The 17,705-nt window shown below is 47.0% G+C and overlaps 1 protein-coding gene across 1 annotated transcript in view; it reads left to right on the top strand.

Annotated features, from left to right (window-relative positions):
* BRINP2 (BMP/retinoic acid inducible neural specific 2) overlaps nucleotides 1-17,705 on the top strand; it is a 92,335-nt gene that overhangs the window by 35,728 nt on the left and 38,902 nt on the right. Inside the window, exons 2-3 of the mRNA XM_006907788.1 lie at nucleotides 62-65; nucleotides 9,295-9,635. Coding sequence (XP_006907850.1) covers nucleotides 9,367-9,635 — 269 coding nt within the window. The 5' untranslated portion in view covers nucleotides 62-65; nucleotides 9,295-9,366. The remainder of the gene's footprint in view (nucleotides 1-61; nucleotides 66-9,294; nucleotides 9,636-17,705) is intronic.

Genomic DNA, 17,705 nt, shown 5'->3' with positions numbered 1-17,705 from the left:
AAACACAATCCCGGAAACAATGTGTTCGTTGGTCACAGCTGCATCTATAACATCTCAGGAGCTCCGTGCTGCTTGGCACAGCTCAGGGCGTTATTATTTTACATTCTGGTCCACGCCAAAGCCTGAATAGGACAGAGCCCTTGGTCTAAAAGTTCAGATTCGGTGACAGGCCTGGCAGAGAGCCAAGAGCAAGAGTAACGTTGCAGACCGCAGGTCAGAATGGAGAGTGGCTTGTCACCCCACCTCAGCTCTGCAGCCTACACAGCGATGAGCAATTCCTGTGTGATTGGCTTGGGTTTATTTTGGCTTCCTAGGCCTGACATAGGATGCCTAAACTGTCCTATGTCTATGATGGGAAGTGAGATGGGGCTTACGCAATGGCTGGGCAGACCCAAAGGCGGGGGCCAGTTCGCATGGATCACTAATTCTTGGGAACTCAAGGACCAACCTGTGGGCCGGAATACGTAAAGAAAGAGGTAGTGGTACCATTCGGAATCAAGTAAAGGGGCAGGCAAATGTGAGAGGTCTGTCTTCCTACAGCAGGACGTGGGGGAGCTGAGAGCAGGAGATGCAGGAGCCAGCAAAGGTGCAAAGCCACTTACACCTCAGATGGACACTCTGAGGCTGGGCAGAGAGGAGGGGTTGGGGAGTGTGGGTACGGATTCTGTTGGGTCTGGGGGTCTGAGGGAAGAGGCCTGTAAAAACTCAGGGGCACACAGGGAACCAGCAATTACAGGGTGTCCACCAAGTTGAGAGAACATTCTTGACTTTAGATGTTTCGAGACACTACAGTGAAATATAACTGCCTTCTCATAAGGCTGTGCTGACAGGCCATCTAAACAGGAGCCACAAGGCTTCCCCCGAAGCAGAGGCTTGAATGCAATGTCCTTATCCAAGCCAGCGACATGATTTTAGGTGAGTCTTGCTTTCGTACTTGTTGTCGATCGATAGCCTTTTTTTTTTTTTTAAAGAGAGTGACCTAGAGGAACGTTGGACAACCCCCTGTGACCGCAGCTCCCTCGTCAGAGTAAGGTCCGTGGACCTCAGGTTCTCACGCCGTTTACACTGCACTAAGGACTTTGTTGGGAGAACAGTGTTGGCTTCTCTGCTTCATTGACGTGGGACTAACCATATCAATGTCATGGGGTCTTACGAGAATTAAATGAGTCCCTGAGTGGAAAGTCTTTAGACCAGTGTCTGGCGCATAGTAACTGACATCTACACACAACTGACGACGGTGATGATGAGGGTAGCTCTGGAAGGCATGAGCTCCAGCTTCTGGGAATTTCGATTTACCGCTGATACCCGTGAAACAGAGACAGAATAAGCTCTGGACTTGGCATTGAGAGACCTAGGTTCAAGTCCTGGTTTTGCCCCAAACCGGTGGTATGACCTTGCATGGCTTGTTTTCTCATTTATCGTTCAGTGTGAAGGGGATTCTACCACTGGCTTGCACTAAAGATTTTGTATCAAAATCTCCTTAAACGGTTTTCAAAATATTCCAAAATATAAAAATATGCCCCAACCCAAGATATCAGTTATAGCTCTTTTCCTCCCTCCCTGTCTCTAAACCTCACACACACACACACACACACACACACACACACACACACACACACACCCCACTCTACGTTGCAGAGATCCACTGGGCCAGGTAGTACCTGGGGTGTCAGTCCTTCCCCCCGGTTCCACTACATAATCAAGTAGAAATTAATCAGGGACCAAAGGCTGTAGGAAAGCAAAGCAATCAAGCAATCAACAGAGAGCCTAGCTTTGAAAGGCTTCTTGTAGAAAATGAGTGCAAAGATGCAGGGGACACAAACGGACTCAGGGACAGAAAAGAAAGCAGCAGTGAGGGCCTCGGCAGAGCCAGCAGACAATCTGGGGTCAGGTGTCAGAGACCCCAGGACGAGGGCATAGGGCCCTGGACAGCCACCTCTGCAGCCGGTAACTATGGGAACCAGGGCAGGAGGACCGGTGAGGTCACTCCGAGTGACCCACAGGAGACCCCCAAGGCTAACAAGGACCCATTTTTTTTTAGCAGAGATCTACTTCTCAGGCTTCAGTTTTCTCACCAGTAAACAACAATAACAACAAAACAAACAAACAAAAATCCATTTTGGATGAGGTGGATTCTTTTTAGGCTCCAGAACGTACGTTGGAGCCCTGGAAGAAATAATAGCAGACACACACACACTGCACTCACCACGGGCTGAATGCTTCTTGGGCGCTTTACAGATACTAACTCATGTAGTCCCCACAACCGTAGGAAGAGGCACTATTATGATTATGACTTTTGTTTTTAACAGCTGAAGTAACAGAGGTGGAGTCAAGGGAAGACGCCAGGCTTTCTGGCTCAGTGGCTGCTCGGGACCCCTCCACTGCAGAGCCGCTGGTAGGGGGGTCTCAGTGCCTAGCAGAGGAAGAGATGCTGAGGTTTCGTAAAGAAGGAGTATAAGAAATGGTTTGAGGAATAGTTAATCTGCGTGGAGATGAGGTTTTAAAGACTTCGAAATGTGTAATTATTAGTATAGAGTTCTATTTCATCGGGAGTGCCTTCTTTCTCTTTGCTGGAGACCCCCGTGACTTAAAGGGCAGCTCGGGGCAGAGGGTCCTCCCTGGTCTGCACGCTGTGGCCTGGCCTTGATGACGCAAGCTCTGGGCCAGCCTATGAGTTAGTCTGTCTCTCCAAGAAAAGTGCCAAGGACACCCAGCTGGCAAGTGTGACGCCTCTGCAACTGACAGATGCATCTGTCCTTGATGAAGGGTTGGTTATCACACAGCAGAAACCTATAAATTTGGGGCCCTGTGGGGCTGGAGCCTACAAGGTCTAATGTCACTAAAGCTGTGTGTATGTGTGTGAGAGAGAGACAGACAGACAGACAGAGAGACACAGAGACAGAGAGAGCACGAGCGAGAACGAGAGAGCATGCACATAGATGTCATTCTTTTAAGCTCGTCACAGGATCCTCAAGTCCTATGTTACTTGCTCTGTGAGGACAAGTGCTGGGTCTGTGTTGTTCATCGGATGTACCGCCATCATTCAGTACAGCCCTTGTGCATAGAAACTGCTTAATACCTGACTGACTGGTGGACAGAGGTGAGTGAGGATGAGGAGAACTGAGTGATAAGTCTTGGAGTCAGAATATTCAAGTTTCATTTCTGCTTCCTTGGGGTGTGGCCTCCAGCAAGTCCCTTCGCCTCTCCCAGCCTCTTCTCTTAAAGGTCTCAGGTGACTATAAGAACATATAGTAAGTGGTAATTACGATTAGCTCTTCCCTTTGCATAAATCATCATTAATATGGTTAATGTAATTCTCCATGGGGAGGGTACCCATGTGCCTCACCTATTTTAAGTTGCCTCCTGGCTAGCAGTGGGGAAATGCATCAGACGGAGCCTGCCCGTTCTGTGCCCGTTCTGGGGGCGGAACTGAAGGTCCTCTCACAGAGCCTGGAGAGGACGGTGGCAGTCGGGTGTAACGCCTGCCTGGGTTCACAGAGAGCCTGCTAAAGCTTCTGAAGTGGAATCGGGGGCACGTTATTGGGTGGAAACACCACGGCTTGTCCCTGTGGAGGCTGCAGGTCAGCCCCATAAGAGAAGAGGGTGAAAGCCATTAATCTGATAGCTCCCACGCCCACGCTTGCCCTGCAGGAATCTCCACCCCAGAATGCCCTGTCATCTCTCCTGTCCACCCTCCCTTTCTAGTCAAAACAGGATGTTTTTGCATCACGATGTTGTGGACAAGAACAGATAACACTTTCCATGAGTTTTTACCTCTGACTCCCTCAGATTTATTCAAGAAAACATCTCCTCAATAAAGTTGGCCAATTAACCACTCAAATGGCTCGAAAACTTATTTAATGTCACTGCCTAATCACTTTATTAAATGTCACTGCTCCAATAGGCAGGAATTTCTGCTTCATACCTCACTTCCCTTATGCTTTCCTCCCTTTCTGAAACACAGAGCTTCCTCCCCCAGAAGACTAAAATCTTAATGCCTCTCTCTTTATATTTGTGCCCATTATATTTGCATAGAATGCTGGAACCTCAGCATTGGGCAGGACCATAGGGCTCATCTTACTTCCTAAATCATTTCACCAATGACCAAAGGGAGGGTCCCAGAGGGAAGTGACTTGCCCCAAGGCACCAACTTATAAGTGGCAAAGGCTATGTGTTTTGTAGCTATAAATCATGGCAGCGGTGCGGTGAGGTATAAATACTGCAGCATCTAGAGTAGGTAGACCTGGATCTGCCACCGAAATACATGACCTCGTACCACCCACTTATCCATTCCTAGGCTCATTATTCTCATCTGTTAAAAGGGGAACATATAAAATCTGGGAGATGAAGGCTGAGTATGGTTCTATCATCCATGCTTCATAAGCAGAAACTTCCACCCAAATATTAAATGATTTATACTGGTGTTTAATCAATAATGACATTAACATTTTGTTAATGGTAATAATAATTTCACACCTGTTTATCCTTTTCGTCTGTTCCCTAACAATAGCTTAGCCATATCTTTACGTCTCCAACATGCAACCCCTCTGCAATAGTTTTCTAGAGGAAAACTGTGCTTCCATCTCACTTGCCAAGATTTAGTAGATGAGCAGCTGATGCCCCAAATCCTAACTGCTCTGTCTGTTGACACATCCAGCATAAACGGAGACTGAGACAAACAAGAGGACACAAAAGAGTCCCCAGATGTCCTCAGCTGGGTGATAATCTCAGACTGGCAGAGACACGATTCTTATAAGCTCTTCCATTTCGAAGACTGCACTGGCTACTTCTCGTGTGATTTCGTCTATACCTGATTTTCTCCACTGACAAAACTGTAACCTGTTTAATTCATGGTTTAATGAATGGATTTGAGCTAATGTACTCCCAAAAGAAAACCCAGGACTTATTTTACTTGTACCTTTGGTCCAAAGCTAATTTATTATTTGGGTCGGTGTAAAACTCTGTCTTAACGATGGTCTAAGTAAATTAAATTATTTAGCTTTCACGAGTAAATTTATAACTTTTTTTGTCGAGGAGCTAGCTTTGCCATTACTTTAATCTACTCACATGTAACGTGAAGGTTTAATTACATGGTCAGCTGTAGGACAAAAAGGATATACGGCCATGTCAGCGAAGGTGCTGATCGTTTTAACCCGCTGAATATTAGTGACTAGAAATCATGAGAATTTAGACAGTTAAAATTTGCTTCATGGGTCACTAACACAAAATTCCTAGCGATATTATTTGTGAAGCATAAACAGGAAATGGCCTCAAACTGTCAATGCAGCAATTGCTTTGTCTTTTTTTTTTTTTTTAAGGTGAAGGGACATATTTTAGGGCTTATATTTAAAAAAGGAAAAGAAAGGAAAAGAAAGTTTTGAAACCTGTTTAAAACTTCTCTTTCTTAAAAATAGATATATATTTTTTTCAGTCAAAATGTCTTGAGATCTTGAGAAAAGCCAATGAAGCAGAAATCATGTGACCCAAGGCCAGGTTTTTTAGAGGAGCAGTCAGTGCTGAATCCGGGCATTCTTGCTGTGCTCAGCAGACTTGGCCTGGCAATCAGAACCATTCGATTCTAAAGCCGATACTCCTATAACCAGCCTGGATCCCACACAACGTGGGCTCCGCAAAAGCGTAATTACAAACAAAGAATGACGAGAAGCACTAATTGACTTAACATAGCTCGCTTCTTTCAAAGAGCACACAGCTTTTCACACATGCTCTCTCACCTGTTCATAGAAAACCCTTGATTCGTAGGTGTGCTGGTGGCAATACCACCCCGTGTTATGGCACTGGGCACCAGAGGTACAGCGGCTGGACCAAGGCCACATGTTGTCACTGGCTCACAATGACCCCTCGATGAAATGCATGCAATTGATTCATCATATATTTTTTAGGACCGGCCACGTGTGAGTGCCAGAACTTCAAAAACAAGGACTTTGCCTCTGACCTAGGGGACCCCTGACCTAGGCAGTCTCTTGAGCGGAGTGACACTTTCCATCTGAGAAGTGTCGCTCTGCTCAAGAGACTGTCACACTGCAGAGAATAACAGCTAGGCTTCTTCAGGGAGTGTGACTGGTACAGGATGGGGGCAGGGTGTTGTTGTCTACTAGGTGTCTGCATTATTTTTCTATTTCTGTGTAACGAATGATCACAAACTTGGTGGCATGCAACAATAAACAGCACATTTACTCCCTTGCAGTTTCTGTGGGTCGGGCTGAGGTGCGGGTTGGCTGGGTCACCCTCTCGGGGTCTCACTAGACGGATATCAAGGTATCAGCCAAGGAAACAGTTCTTGCTGAGGCTCAGAGTTCTCTTCCAGGCTCATGGGGTTGTTAGCAGAATCCATTTTCTTGTGGTCCTATGACTGAAATTCTCATTTTCTTACTAACTATTGACTGAGCATTGCTCTTAGCTCCTAGAGGCCACTTAAAATCCCTTGCTGCATAGGCCCCACAGGCCATTCAGAGACCGGCTGTTTGCTTTTTTCCAGGCTAGCAGGAGCTTGTCTCTTTGACACATCATCTACTTTTAAAGGTTCACTTGGTTAGGTCAGGCCCACCCAGGATGCCTTTCCATTTGATTGACTCAGTATCATCAGATTCGTGCCTGATCATGGGAGTGGTATCCTGTCATATTCACAGGTGCTGTCTCAGTCAAGGGGCGGGGACTATGTAGGGCACAGAAGGACACAGGAAACCTGGGGCCAGTTTAGAATCCTGCCCGTTACCGTGTCTTCCCACCCATGTCCATGCTCATTCGCCTTACTGGGTTTGTGCTGTGCCTGCTGTGTCTCTAAAATATGCTCGCTTCCCTCCCCTCTGTAAGTACGCCTTTAGAAACAGAAGAACATTTTATAAAAGGAATTAATCACTAACGGTAGAGTTTCAGATAATGTGCCGAGCACCTGCTTCCATATTGTCAAGACTTATCATGGTGTCTGGCACTCAGGAGTCTTCGATTTATGTTTCTCAGTAAATGAGTGTGTGAATGATTAAAAGAGAACTATCTGGGGCATCCTCATCGGATTATATCTATATCCTATAGAAAATGCCTACCTCCATGGACAAGGCTGATTCCTCCTTTTATTTTATACCATTTCCCCCCCGATTTAAAAGTAATACATGCTTATTATAAAACACTTGGTGACTTGTCTTTGTTCTACAATTCTATTTTTTATATTTAACTTTTTAAATCCATTTAGAACTAATTTCCCAGGATGATGTATAAAATATTCCATGCCCCACCCAATCAGTCTACGATGTTTTTAAAAATATATATGAAGTTCCTATCTATCATATATATTTATTTATATATATTTATAAATACATTTAAATAATATGTTAAAATATATATTAAGTTCTTACGTTAATTCTATATTTTATGTATAATAAGCTCTGTCTGTTCCATACCACGGATTTGCCTGTTCCATTTGTGCGCCAGGATCCTATTTTAATTATTGGAATATTCTAATATCTTTTAAGATCCAGTAGGGCAGGTGTGGCCTCATTATCCTTCTTTCGCCCCTTCTCGATCAGTTCCTTGAGCGAAGGTCTGGCTCGCAGCCTGCTCTCAGCTCTTAGGCAGCACAGCAAAAGTCTGGTCATGGAGGCAGATCTAGGTCCATATTCTATACCTGCATCTTCCAAGCTCAACTCCTCTGAGTCTCAGTGGCATGTAAAGTTGTGATAGTAAGGCCTGCATAACAAACGTGCTGTGCGAGTCAACTGGGGCGACTGGCAAGACTCGCCCGGCACATAGTAGGTGGCCACTGCCTCCCAGCTGGAGTGGAGGAGTGACGCCAAAAGTCCAGGCTTCTGCTCCTCCACCCTTATGAGAAGGAACTGTCACTCTTCTGAGAGCATCCTGTACAAATGCTGAAGCTCAGACCTCAGACTCCGATCTTTAGCCTGGGAGTATCCAGGATTAGTACTTGCCCCAGGCTCTGGGCAACCCCTGCAGGGTTTGCACTGGTCCAAGGGGTGTTTGGTGGTTTCGCTAAACTAGGGCCATCCCAGAGTGTGCTACGGGGACTCTAGAGGGGGTAGCCAAGCGCCGAAGCCCACTTTGACTGCCCTTACAGGACTCTGGAAATGCCAGGGAATTACCATCCCTTCCTTCACCCCCAGAGAGCCCAGCTCTGGGTTTTGGCATCCAGAGAAAGTCCTCAAAGCTACGAATTATAGGTGTCAAGGGCTGGAAGTCATTCTAGTACACACTGGCGTGTGCTGGTACAGGGAGGCGGGCGAGACTCTGACAGCATGTGCTGGAAATGAAAGACTGAAGAAATGAGTACAATTGCAAGAACAGTAATGAATCAGTCCCCTGCATGGGCCCAGAAGTTTAGAAAGGTGACTAGTTATCCTTGGCTCAAGCACAGGTTCTGGAAATCAAAGGTCTGGGATAAGTCACACAGAAGCCAAGAGTTCTGAAGGTCAAGACTGTCTTTCTTGGCACCTTCCCTTCTACTCAGATAAGAAAGGCTACGTGCTTACTCATCCCTTCCAGAAGGGCCCCTGAAGGCCAGCCATGTGCTCTCAGGAGCTAGGATGGAAGGCTACAGCCCCGCCCTCAGGAGGAGAGAGAGAACACAGCGGGTATCCTAGTAGGCGTGCACCTGCTCTCCCATGGCGGTATTAGGGCAATTTCATTTCCTGTTCTAATTCCGTCCCTGCATGGCCTTATGTAAGAGAAGGGATCGGATTTTCAAAGCTTCTTTATTTTCTCCAAGAGAAAACTAGACCAGAGAAGGTAGCCGATTTGCCCACGTTCGCCCAGCTTCATGGCAGTGACGAGATGTCACTACTATGACAAGCGGGAGCGTGGGCAGAGGGATGAGCACGAGAAACGGGGCTGCTCGTCACTTTGCATTAAGTTTCCACAGGCGGCACACGGTCTATCACTGAAACGTGGTGAATATTTTTGAGAGAGGAAGATGGGAGAGGCTGGAATCATGGAAGTCATCGACTCTCAGGCCAAGAGTTAGACCACCTGAGTTCAAAATTCTGCCTTCTTCACTTAGAAGCTACTTGAACTTATGCAACTTTCTTCTAAACCTCTCTAAGCCTCATCTTCTCATCTGTAAAATGATGACCGTGCGTTTCCTGTAGGATGGTTGTAAACCGAAATGAAATATAGATCTACACCTCGCTCCATGCCCAGAATGAAGACGTGTCGCTAGGGGAAAGGGTTTCTAGATGGATCCCGTCCGCCGACCTTTGATGTCCGCAGGCCCCCTGGGGGGAGACCAGGGTATGCGACTGACGTCTCCGTGTACTTTTCTAGTTCCAGGAGCCCTGAAGGAGCGGCACAGAGCGGGAGAGCGTGGCGAGAGAATGAAGAAACCAACCGCGCGGGAGAAGCATGAGGTGGCCGTGTGGCACGCGGTTTAGAGGGCTTCGGCTGGCGGCAGCCCTATGGGCCACCCTGCTGGCACTGGGCCTCCCCGGCTGGGTGTTGGCTGTCTCGGCCACGGCCGCCGCTGTGGTCCCCGAGCAGCATGCCTCCCCGGCCGGCCAGCCGCCCCTGGACTGGCTGCTCACGGACCGCGGCCCCTTCCACCGCGCGCAGGAGTATGCTGACTTTGTGGAGCGGTACCGCCACGGTTTCACCACCAGGTACAGGATCTACAGGTAAGTGGGGACCCGGATCCAGGCAGGGGCTTCCCTTGCAACCCACCCTGGGTGGGCCGCGCCGCTGTGCGCTTAGCCAACCGCAATGCCGCAGACTGAACTGGAGGTGAGAGCTGGAGGGGCGGCAGGCAGGGAGCTAAGCCTGCCATGTTGGCGTTTAAAAAAAGAAAGAAGAAAACACATCCAAGCTGGAAAACCTGCTGATGCCTCCTGGGGAACTTAGCAAAAGGGTTTTCTATTTATAGGTTGTGCTGCTTATAAATTGAGGACAAATCAGGAGGCACAGAGTCAGCGTGTGGCCGGTGCTGCAGCAGGAGCTCAGAGTCAAATGCTGGGGCTGGTTTTAACTAATGGATTAGATACCTTTATGAGCTGTAATTACCTAGACATGCAAATGAAGGGGGGCTAGCTCCAGCCCCCACTTCAGAGGTCTGGGGAGCCCTACAGGTTGGGGGACGAGCCTCCCCTCACCCCTGTTGCTACCACAGGCTCAGCTGGCCTTGCACATGGAAATGGGCTGTGCCTTCCTGGGCCCTTGGCCGGGGCCCAGGAGCACCAGAGCTAGCTGAGAGGCAGGCACGAGATCTGCCTGACCTATCTGACAAGGGACAAAGCAGGGACACCATCCCCACTGCTGGGCCAGCACTTCCAAAGCGGGAGGCACCGCGAAATCCTCACCTTGGGGCTCCCATGAGTGCATCCTTGAATTCAAACCCCGCCTTCCTTCCTCTGCCCACTTCTGCCTCATCTTTCCCTCGTCTTCAGACAACCCGGGAGCTTTGCTGAAATTTTTTCTTTTATCAAAGACATTTATTTTTCAACTACAAATCAGTTTCTAATGCAAAAAAAGAAAAAAAAAAAAGAGAGAGAGAGAAAATATTAAAAAGCACAGAGAGTAACAAAACCAGAAAATCACCTATTTTTTTTAGCATCCAGAGGTTGCTATCATTAACCTTTTGGCACATGCATTTCTAGTCACATGAATACACTAAAGTTTTTGGCCCTCTTGCTAGATCTAGCACTTTACATGGCTTCTATTCATCAACTCATTTAGTTCTTCCAACATCCCTATGTTGGAAGAACAATTATTCTCCCTGTTTACAGATGAGGATATTGAAGTACAGAGAAGTTAAGAAACTTGCTGAAGGGCACACAGCTGGCGAATGGAGCCAGAGTCTGGGTTCTCAAGATATATTTAGATATTTTCTAATTTCTGCGAGGTTTTTTTTCTTTTTTCTTTGACTTCTACAATAACCACGCCATCTGTTTAGGTTAGTATGGGGTCTCAGAAATAAGGTTTTAAGGAATCCAGTACTGGAAGATTCCCAGTGGTGAGAGCAGCCGTTCATAGAGGCCATTCTCCTGGTCCAGGACTCCCACAGGCGGATGCAGACAAAGGGACGAGATCAAGTAGCTGAGGGGCTGGTACTTCAAGGGTGGCGGGTATACAGAAACAAGACCGTGCCAGCTCCTGTCAGGACATTCCACTGTGCTTAGACCTAGCCCGGTCTCGCGAGGAGCCGTAGTTCACACTCTGCGCTTCCGTGGCTCTGGTTCTCGCATCCTCCAAAGACCACAGCGGAAATCCACGCAGCACCACTGAGGTAGGGCGTGGCCAGCTCAGGCTGGGCGTGGCCAGCTCAGGCTGGGCGTGGCTAGCTCAGGCTGGGCGTGGCTGAGCTCACAGGTGCCCAGGTGAAAGCAAGAGCAGAGGAGGCTAACTTGACTTTCAGCAAATATATAAGAAATTAGACAGACGCCCCCTGAAAATTTTCTTTAAGGTAAATTCCGGGAGATGCTTCTCTTTATCGAAGAATTTATATTTCCATCCCTCCGAGAGACAGAGAGAAAAAGAACTAGAAAGAGAGAGAGAGAGAGAGAACGAGACCATCCATCCTTGACTGTTTAAGCAGCAAATTCTTCCAGTCCAGGAAAACAAAACTTAATTTACCTTTGACTTTTCAGTTTATCCAAATTTTTCAGAAGCACTTTTGTTACCCAAAATATACTTTTTAAAAGTATATTTGAGCTGAAACGTCGGGCCGGGAATCCCAACAACACCATCCACTTCAAAGGGCTACAGGAACTAGAAAGAACACACCTTCAGCTCCCTTCTCCCCACCATAGATTTTTCCTCTCGTCAAGCCCCGGCCCCAAGCCTGGTGGCCTCTGAGCGCCTGCGCGGCAGCTCCGAGCGGTCCGTGGGGACAGTCTGTAATCACTTCTGCACCATCAACCGTTCTATCAGTCGGTAATGGTTTTCTGATCATTTGATGTGACAGGCTCTTACACTGTGCCATTCCGTTTCTCTGGGGTCAGTTATTGCTCATGAACTTGCACTTGGAGAAACAGTAACCAGTCATTCTGACAGGAATGCAGCATTCTGATTTGTGATTCTCCGGTGGGGTGACGAAACATGGTCACGCATGGCTGCTCCAGGAAGCCTTCTGGGACTTTTGCCTGTAGTTATTAAGCAAAATGGTGGATCCATGGATTCTCGTTGTAGGGCTCGATGTTATCCCTGTGGGAATTCACTTATCCCTCCCCCTCTCTGTTTATAGTGGTGACTCCCTCTGGCAAATTCAAGCCCTTGCTTACTCTGACTGAAGTGGGTCACAGAAAACTGGTAAAACATAGGTGGAGGGCCATCTCCAATGACCAGGAGGGGAGAGAGAGAAAAAGCTTACGGAGGCTATCAGAAATGTTCTGTGGTGAAATTTTGGGTCTCAGACAGAATTAGTCTTTCATTTGATTCTATAAGAAAGCTTTTGGCACATAGAAATCAAACGGTGTCCACGTGTGCTTTCCATATAAGAAAGGAGATGAACTGGGGTGGGGGGAAGGCCAGACCACCTGGCGTGGAGTCACACGGAGCTCTCAGACAGGACAGAGACCCTCCTTTTCTTCTAGCTGTGTGAACGGATCGTGACTATTACACAGCAAGGTTCTAATATTAAGTTCCGAGTCCTCCCCATTCTTGTTTGGATATCGGTGTGTGTTCTGGCCCCCAGAGACTGATGTTCGCTCCATCTCGAGTTTGTACTTATGTGGACATAGGTGCTTCAGAGTGAAGGTTCTGGAGCCAGGGTCCTAAGCCTGGAGCTGCTGCTTACTAGCTGTATAATGCTGGGCAAATTATTTAATTTCTTTGTTCCCCGATATCCTTATTTATAAAATCAGGACAATAATAGAGCCTACCTACTGAATTAATATAAAAATTAAATGAGTTGCTTGATGTAAAGCATTTAGAACAGTGCTTAATAAATATTACCAATTATTATTAGATTGCCCTCAACAAATTTCAGCCAATGCAAGAATTGTAATGAGAGCCGTGGATGCTATCTCTGTGATAATGTCTGCTGAGGGCTTGGCATTCAACAACCTGTATAAGAAGGAGAAGACGATATTCTCTTTCTTTCCTTTTTAAAGCATATTAACCTTTACCCTACAATCCATCTCTTTGCTGGGAGGGGAACTCAGCCGAAGAATGAATGAATCTTCTTTGGGCACACTCTTACTGGTCTTGTGAGCTTTCTAGAGAGAGCTAGGTGGTTTCCAGCATGGTTTAGGGTCACCAAAAGGTGATGATCTTTCTCCTGAAGCCAGGGATGGCCACCCGAGCAGGTCTTCCTGGGAATACCCTACCAAAGCTGGTCTCCGCCAGCTCCCTGATCCCACGGACGAAATAAACAATCTCAGAATGGCACCGTCACAAGAAGAGAGACCATATGTACTCTTGTTAAGCCTTTCTAAATAGCAGGATGGGTATGGCCATCTCACCCAATTTGGGGTGAGCTTTTAAACTCCATTAACCAACCTCTCAGCATGTCCTCAGCCCAAGATCTGAGCAATCAGCTCACTTCTCAGACACTGGCTCTTAACAGGCTAGTGGTAAGAGCTATAAGAGCAGCTATCCCAACTCCCATTCCATTTGTGACCCCCAACCCCTCTCCCTTGTTTCACTCCATAGCCCCCATCATAATAAACACTTAGGTTATCAACCTCTCGCAGCAGCCCTATGAGGCAGATGGGGGCTATTAGGGTCTAAGACAATTAGATGGAGTTTTTCAAGGTCAGAGAGGTAGCCAGTCACAGCCAGAAGTAGTATGCAGGCTCCTGGCTTGAAGGCTCCTGTTCGTTACTCTAGACCACGCCACTTCTCTTTGACTGGTAAGTGTATCTCCATCATAACACGCAGCCTAATCGGGCACCTAAATTGAGCTGATGCAAATGTAAATATGGTTTCTCGAAACACTCTAGCGATAATGTTCCATTCTCTCTTTGCTACAAATCAAAGTAATGAGCAGTCTAGTTTTTTTTTTTTTTTTCATTTCTTTTTGTATTAAGGCTTTAATAGAGAGATAATCATGGGATTGGAAAAATTCCAAGCCACTATGATGAAACACTTAAAACTCGGAAAGAATAAATGAAACTTAAGAGAGAAAGTTAGAAATCATACAGAATGCTGTGGTTGGGAGGAAAGCAAGGCCAGGTGTAATTCCAAATTATTGACCTCCATTATTACCTCTATTTCTAGCTGCTTCTTTTCTTAGAAAGAAGCTATCTGGGGATACATTAGAAGTCTTTTAGGAGGAAAATAACAAAGAAAAAAATTAAATCGATATCTTCATTGACAAAAAAGGGACTTATATTTTGGTCATATTCTGGTCAAAGTTTGCAAATTTTGAGAAATAAAAGTAGAACAAAGCTGAAAACAAAGAGAGGTGAATGGTACCCAACGGTAGGCAGTGTCGAGGTAGGAATCATTAGAGCAGGTGCGTCTGGAAACATCCAGTGGGACGAGCAGGGGAAGAATCAGATGATGTGGTACCAGAGCAATAACCCTTAGAAAAGACAATGTGTTTGCAGTTCATCAGTATGAAAGGTAAGATCTGGCAACAGCTTACATGTGAGGAAAGTGAGTATAGGAAAGGCAAGTGTTTGACCCATACTGCCCCATGGATGCTCTGTGGACCAGGAGCCTCAGCGTTACCCGGAGCTTGCAAAAATTACAGAACCTCAGGCCTCACACAGACCTGCAGAACTGGGATCTGCATTTTAACAAGAGCCCCAGATGAAGAGTATGACATTAAAGCTTGAGAAGCGAGGTGTCTGGTTACACGGAGTGCTCGGGAGATGAGGAGGGGAGCAAGAATGACCGGGCTGAAGAAGGACAGAAGGCAGCGTCTCCCATGATGCATTTGAGGTAGTGAGAATATTTACAGAAGATGTCACGAATGAAATAGAATCGTAATCAAGGGAGGTTAAATTTAGGAGTTATTAGCGCCAAGGCACATGAACTCGTAAGAATAGATGCAGCAGCTGGGAGAAAAAATTGAAAGCAGAAAAGGCTGGAGGGCCTAGAACCAGCCCGTGGGCGCCTCCCGGGAGATGGCGAGGTGAGGAAGCAGTGAGCAGCTGTGGAAGCAATCACGGGCACTCCGGAGCCGATTCATCATCCCAACCGCTTCTCCCAGACTAACGAACACTGATTTGGATAAACAGCAAACCCTGGGAGAGGCACCATCCCCAATTAAGAGATCACCATCCACATAAACAGACGGCAACCTTGGTCTGCCTGGGGTAGATCCCAGTGATTGTCTAGGAGTTCATTACAGCTCCTAGGGTAGAAAAAGGCTGTTATCACACAGCTGTAGGACCCCACAAGGGAAGCCACGGTTCTCAGGCAGGTGGGACAGGCAGGGAAGGAGGGAAGCTCCCTTGGAGAAATGACTGTCACCTGATTGGTCTCTGAACTCCTCACTGGGTTTATATTTTGACAACAAGGGCGATCTTGGGATGAAAGGAGAGAGAAGTATGGTGCACCAACCAGAGCAAAACACATTAGAGCAAAATGGGAGGCAATAAGGATCCTGCAGTTCTGGTCACAGGTGCTATTTCTCAGCCCACAGAGGTGAGAAGGTAGGAGGGGGACAGAATAAACTGTTTAGAATTTGCTTTAATCAGGAGTTCAGCACTGGCTAAATGTACCTCTGACATGTAATATCAAATCTAGACTGGAGACCCAGCATAAGGACCTCACCCAGGGAATTTCATTCTGGAAGTGTCTGGACGATGAGCCTTGCATATCCTTGTCCTTGTGCAGAGTCCTGTCCCACCCCTGACATGGAAAATACCACACCCGTGTAACAGACCTTCATGAAGGTCTCGGAATATACTAAGCACCGGACAAGGAAGCTCTCCTGGAGCGAGAAGAAAGCACATAACAAACGAGCACCTACGGTTCAAGAGCCTACGAAGAGCAATATTCATTCCATCAGCATTTTTGAGGGCCAGCTCTGTGCTTCTGCTAATAAACCATGACCAAGGAGGAGTTTCTGATGTAATGGGTCTTACAGATAAGTACGGATAGAGACAAGTGCTAGGTCTCTTGTCAAAGAAAGGTCAAGGACACCTGGAATGAATGTGGTGTACAGGCTCAGCTCAGGTGGGTGAGCGGGGAGTCTCCAGGTGCAGAGCCTGGGGAATGGCGTGGTAGACCCAAGAGCAGTCTAACCAATGGCAAAGGAGCGAAGGCGTGAATCAGGAACTGAGCGGCCAGTCCCACGTGTCCAATGCAAATGTCAGGATGCTCGGTACCGAGTCCCTCCTTCTCCTGCTCTGCCCCACTCTGTTATTTCTGCCATGTCTCATCCTTCCAAAATACCAAAAGGCTCCATTAGACACTGGTTTCTTCCAGGGTACAATTTCAAAAATCTCACCTGGAAAGGGCATGTTGTTTCTCTGAATTAGGGGTGAGTAAAATGAAGTAAAAATAATTGTATGTCTGGAGAAGGTAGGACTAAAGGCAATTCCTTTTGTTTCTACATTGGAAAAATAGAGCATGACTATTCCCCTGGTGAGAAAGTGGTCAGCAGTTCTTTAAGGTTCTGTAGATCTACTGGTTCAACTGAAAAGCCAGTACATTTATGCTGAAATCACTCAGTTCAGGGTAAGCTGACCACACCTCGTATTCGCTCGCCCGGTCCTCTCATGGGTATTTACGGAGCACTTCCTTTGTGCAAAGCATTCTGGACACTGTAGCAGGCTACAAGAGGTAGAGAAAATGGAGTTTCACTGATTTCTGGGAGTTCAGCAGTCCAGTTTGAGTGAGAGCACACCCACCAAAACACACATTGGAGCGTAGCCTCTCAAGCACTGCAGAGAGGAGGATGCGCGCTCCATTCTGCATCGCTGATGCAGAGATTTGGCCCTCAAACGCCATGTCAGAACGAATTCTCAGCATGCCCGTCTTGGGTTCCTCCGGGACAAAATGACTCGTCCCCGGATTTCCCCGTGACTTTTGGGGCTGTACCCAGGTGATTCGCCCTGGCTTGAGATAGGATTGCAAAGACGGTCTGGGAAGAGTAAATGAAAAAAATGTCAACGTGCAAGAAAGAAAGGGAGGATCCAGGCTGGCCCAGGGGAGAAGGCGAGATCGGTTTTGTTTTCAGGTGAGATTTAGCAGAAAGATCTTGAGTCAGTCAGACAGAGGAAAAGAGGATTAATTTTTTTTGCTTTGAGAAATAATTAATTTTATTCATGAATGAATTGCTACTTTGAGACATGTGTCTGTAGAAAGGAGTAAGGGAGGCTTCTTCTAGAAACGGTCACGACACAGATGCAGGCAGACAGGGACACCGGCTAGTCATGTGGTTTTTTCTTTTTTCTCTTTTTTCTTTTCTTTTTTCTCCTCAAGAGAAGAGCTTTTTCTGGGTCAGGGATTCTCATTTTTTTTTTTCTTTATTCAGCTTCTGCCACATTTGTCCTACCTCAGGGCTTCCCACATCTCCCACAAGAAGATTATTTCAGTCCATAGAGCTCAGAACAGTGAGTGGCACAGCGGGGTGCATTCATTCACTCAGTATGTATTTATTGAGCGTCTGTGTGTGCCGGCCACACCACAGAGCTGGGGACACGGCCATAACTGAGACATACCCCGGGCCTCGGGGAGCTCTGCCCTCAAGGAAGACCCATGGAGCAATGGCTGGAAGTGGACCATGAAGCAGTAAAGTGCTGCAAGTGAGGGGTGTGGTTCCCATGCCGGTCATCTGTCTTCTCTGCCAGGAT

This window comes from Pteropus alecto, unplaced genomic scaffold (assembly GCF_000325575.1).
Source record: "Pteropus alecto unplaced genomic scaffold, ASM32557v1 scaffold101, whole genome shotgun sequence".
NCBI lineage: Eukaryota > Metazoa > Chordata > Mammalia > Chiroptera > Pteropodidae > Pteropus > Pteropus alecto.
The sequence above is the reverse complement of the archived record's forward strand: the minus strand, read 5'-3'. Positions and strand labels throughout refer to the sequence as shown.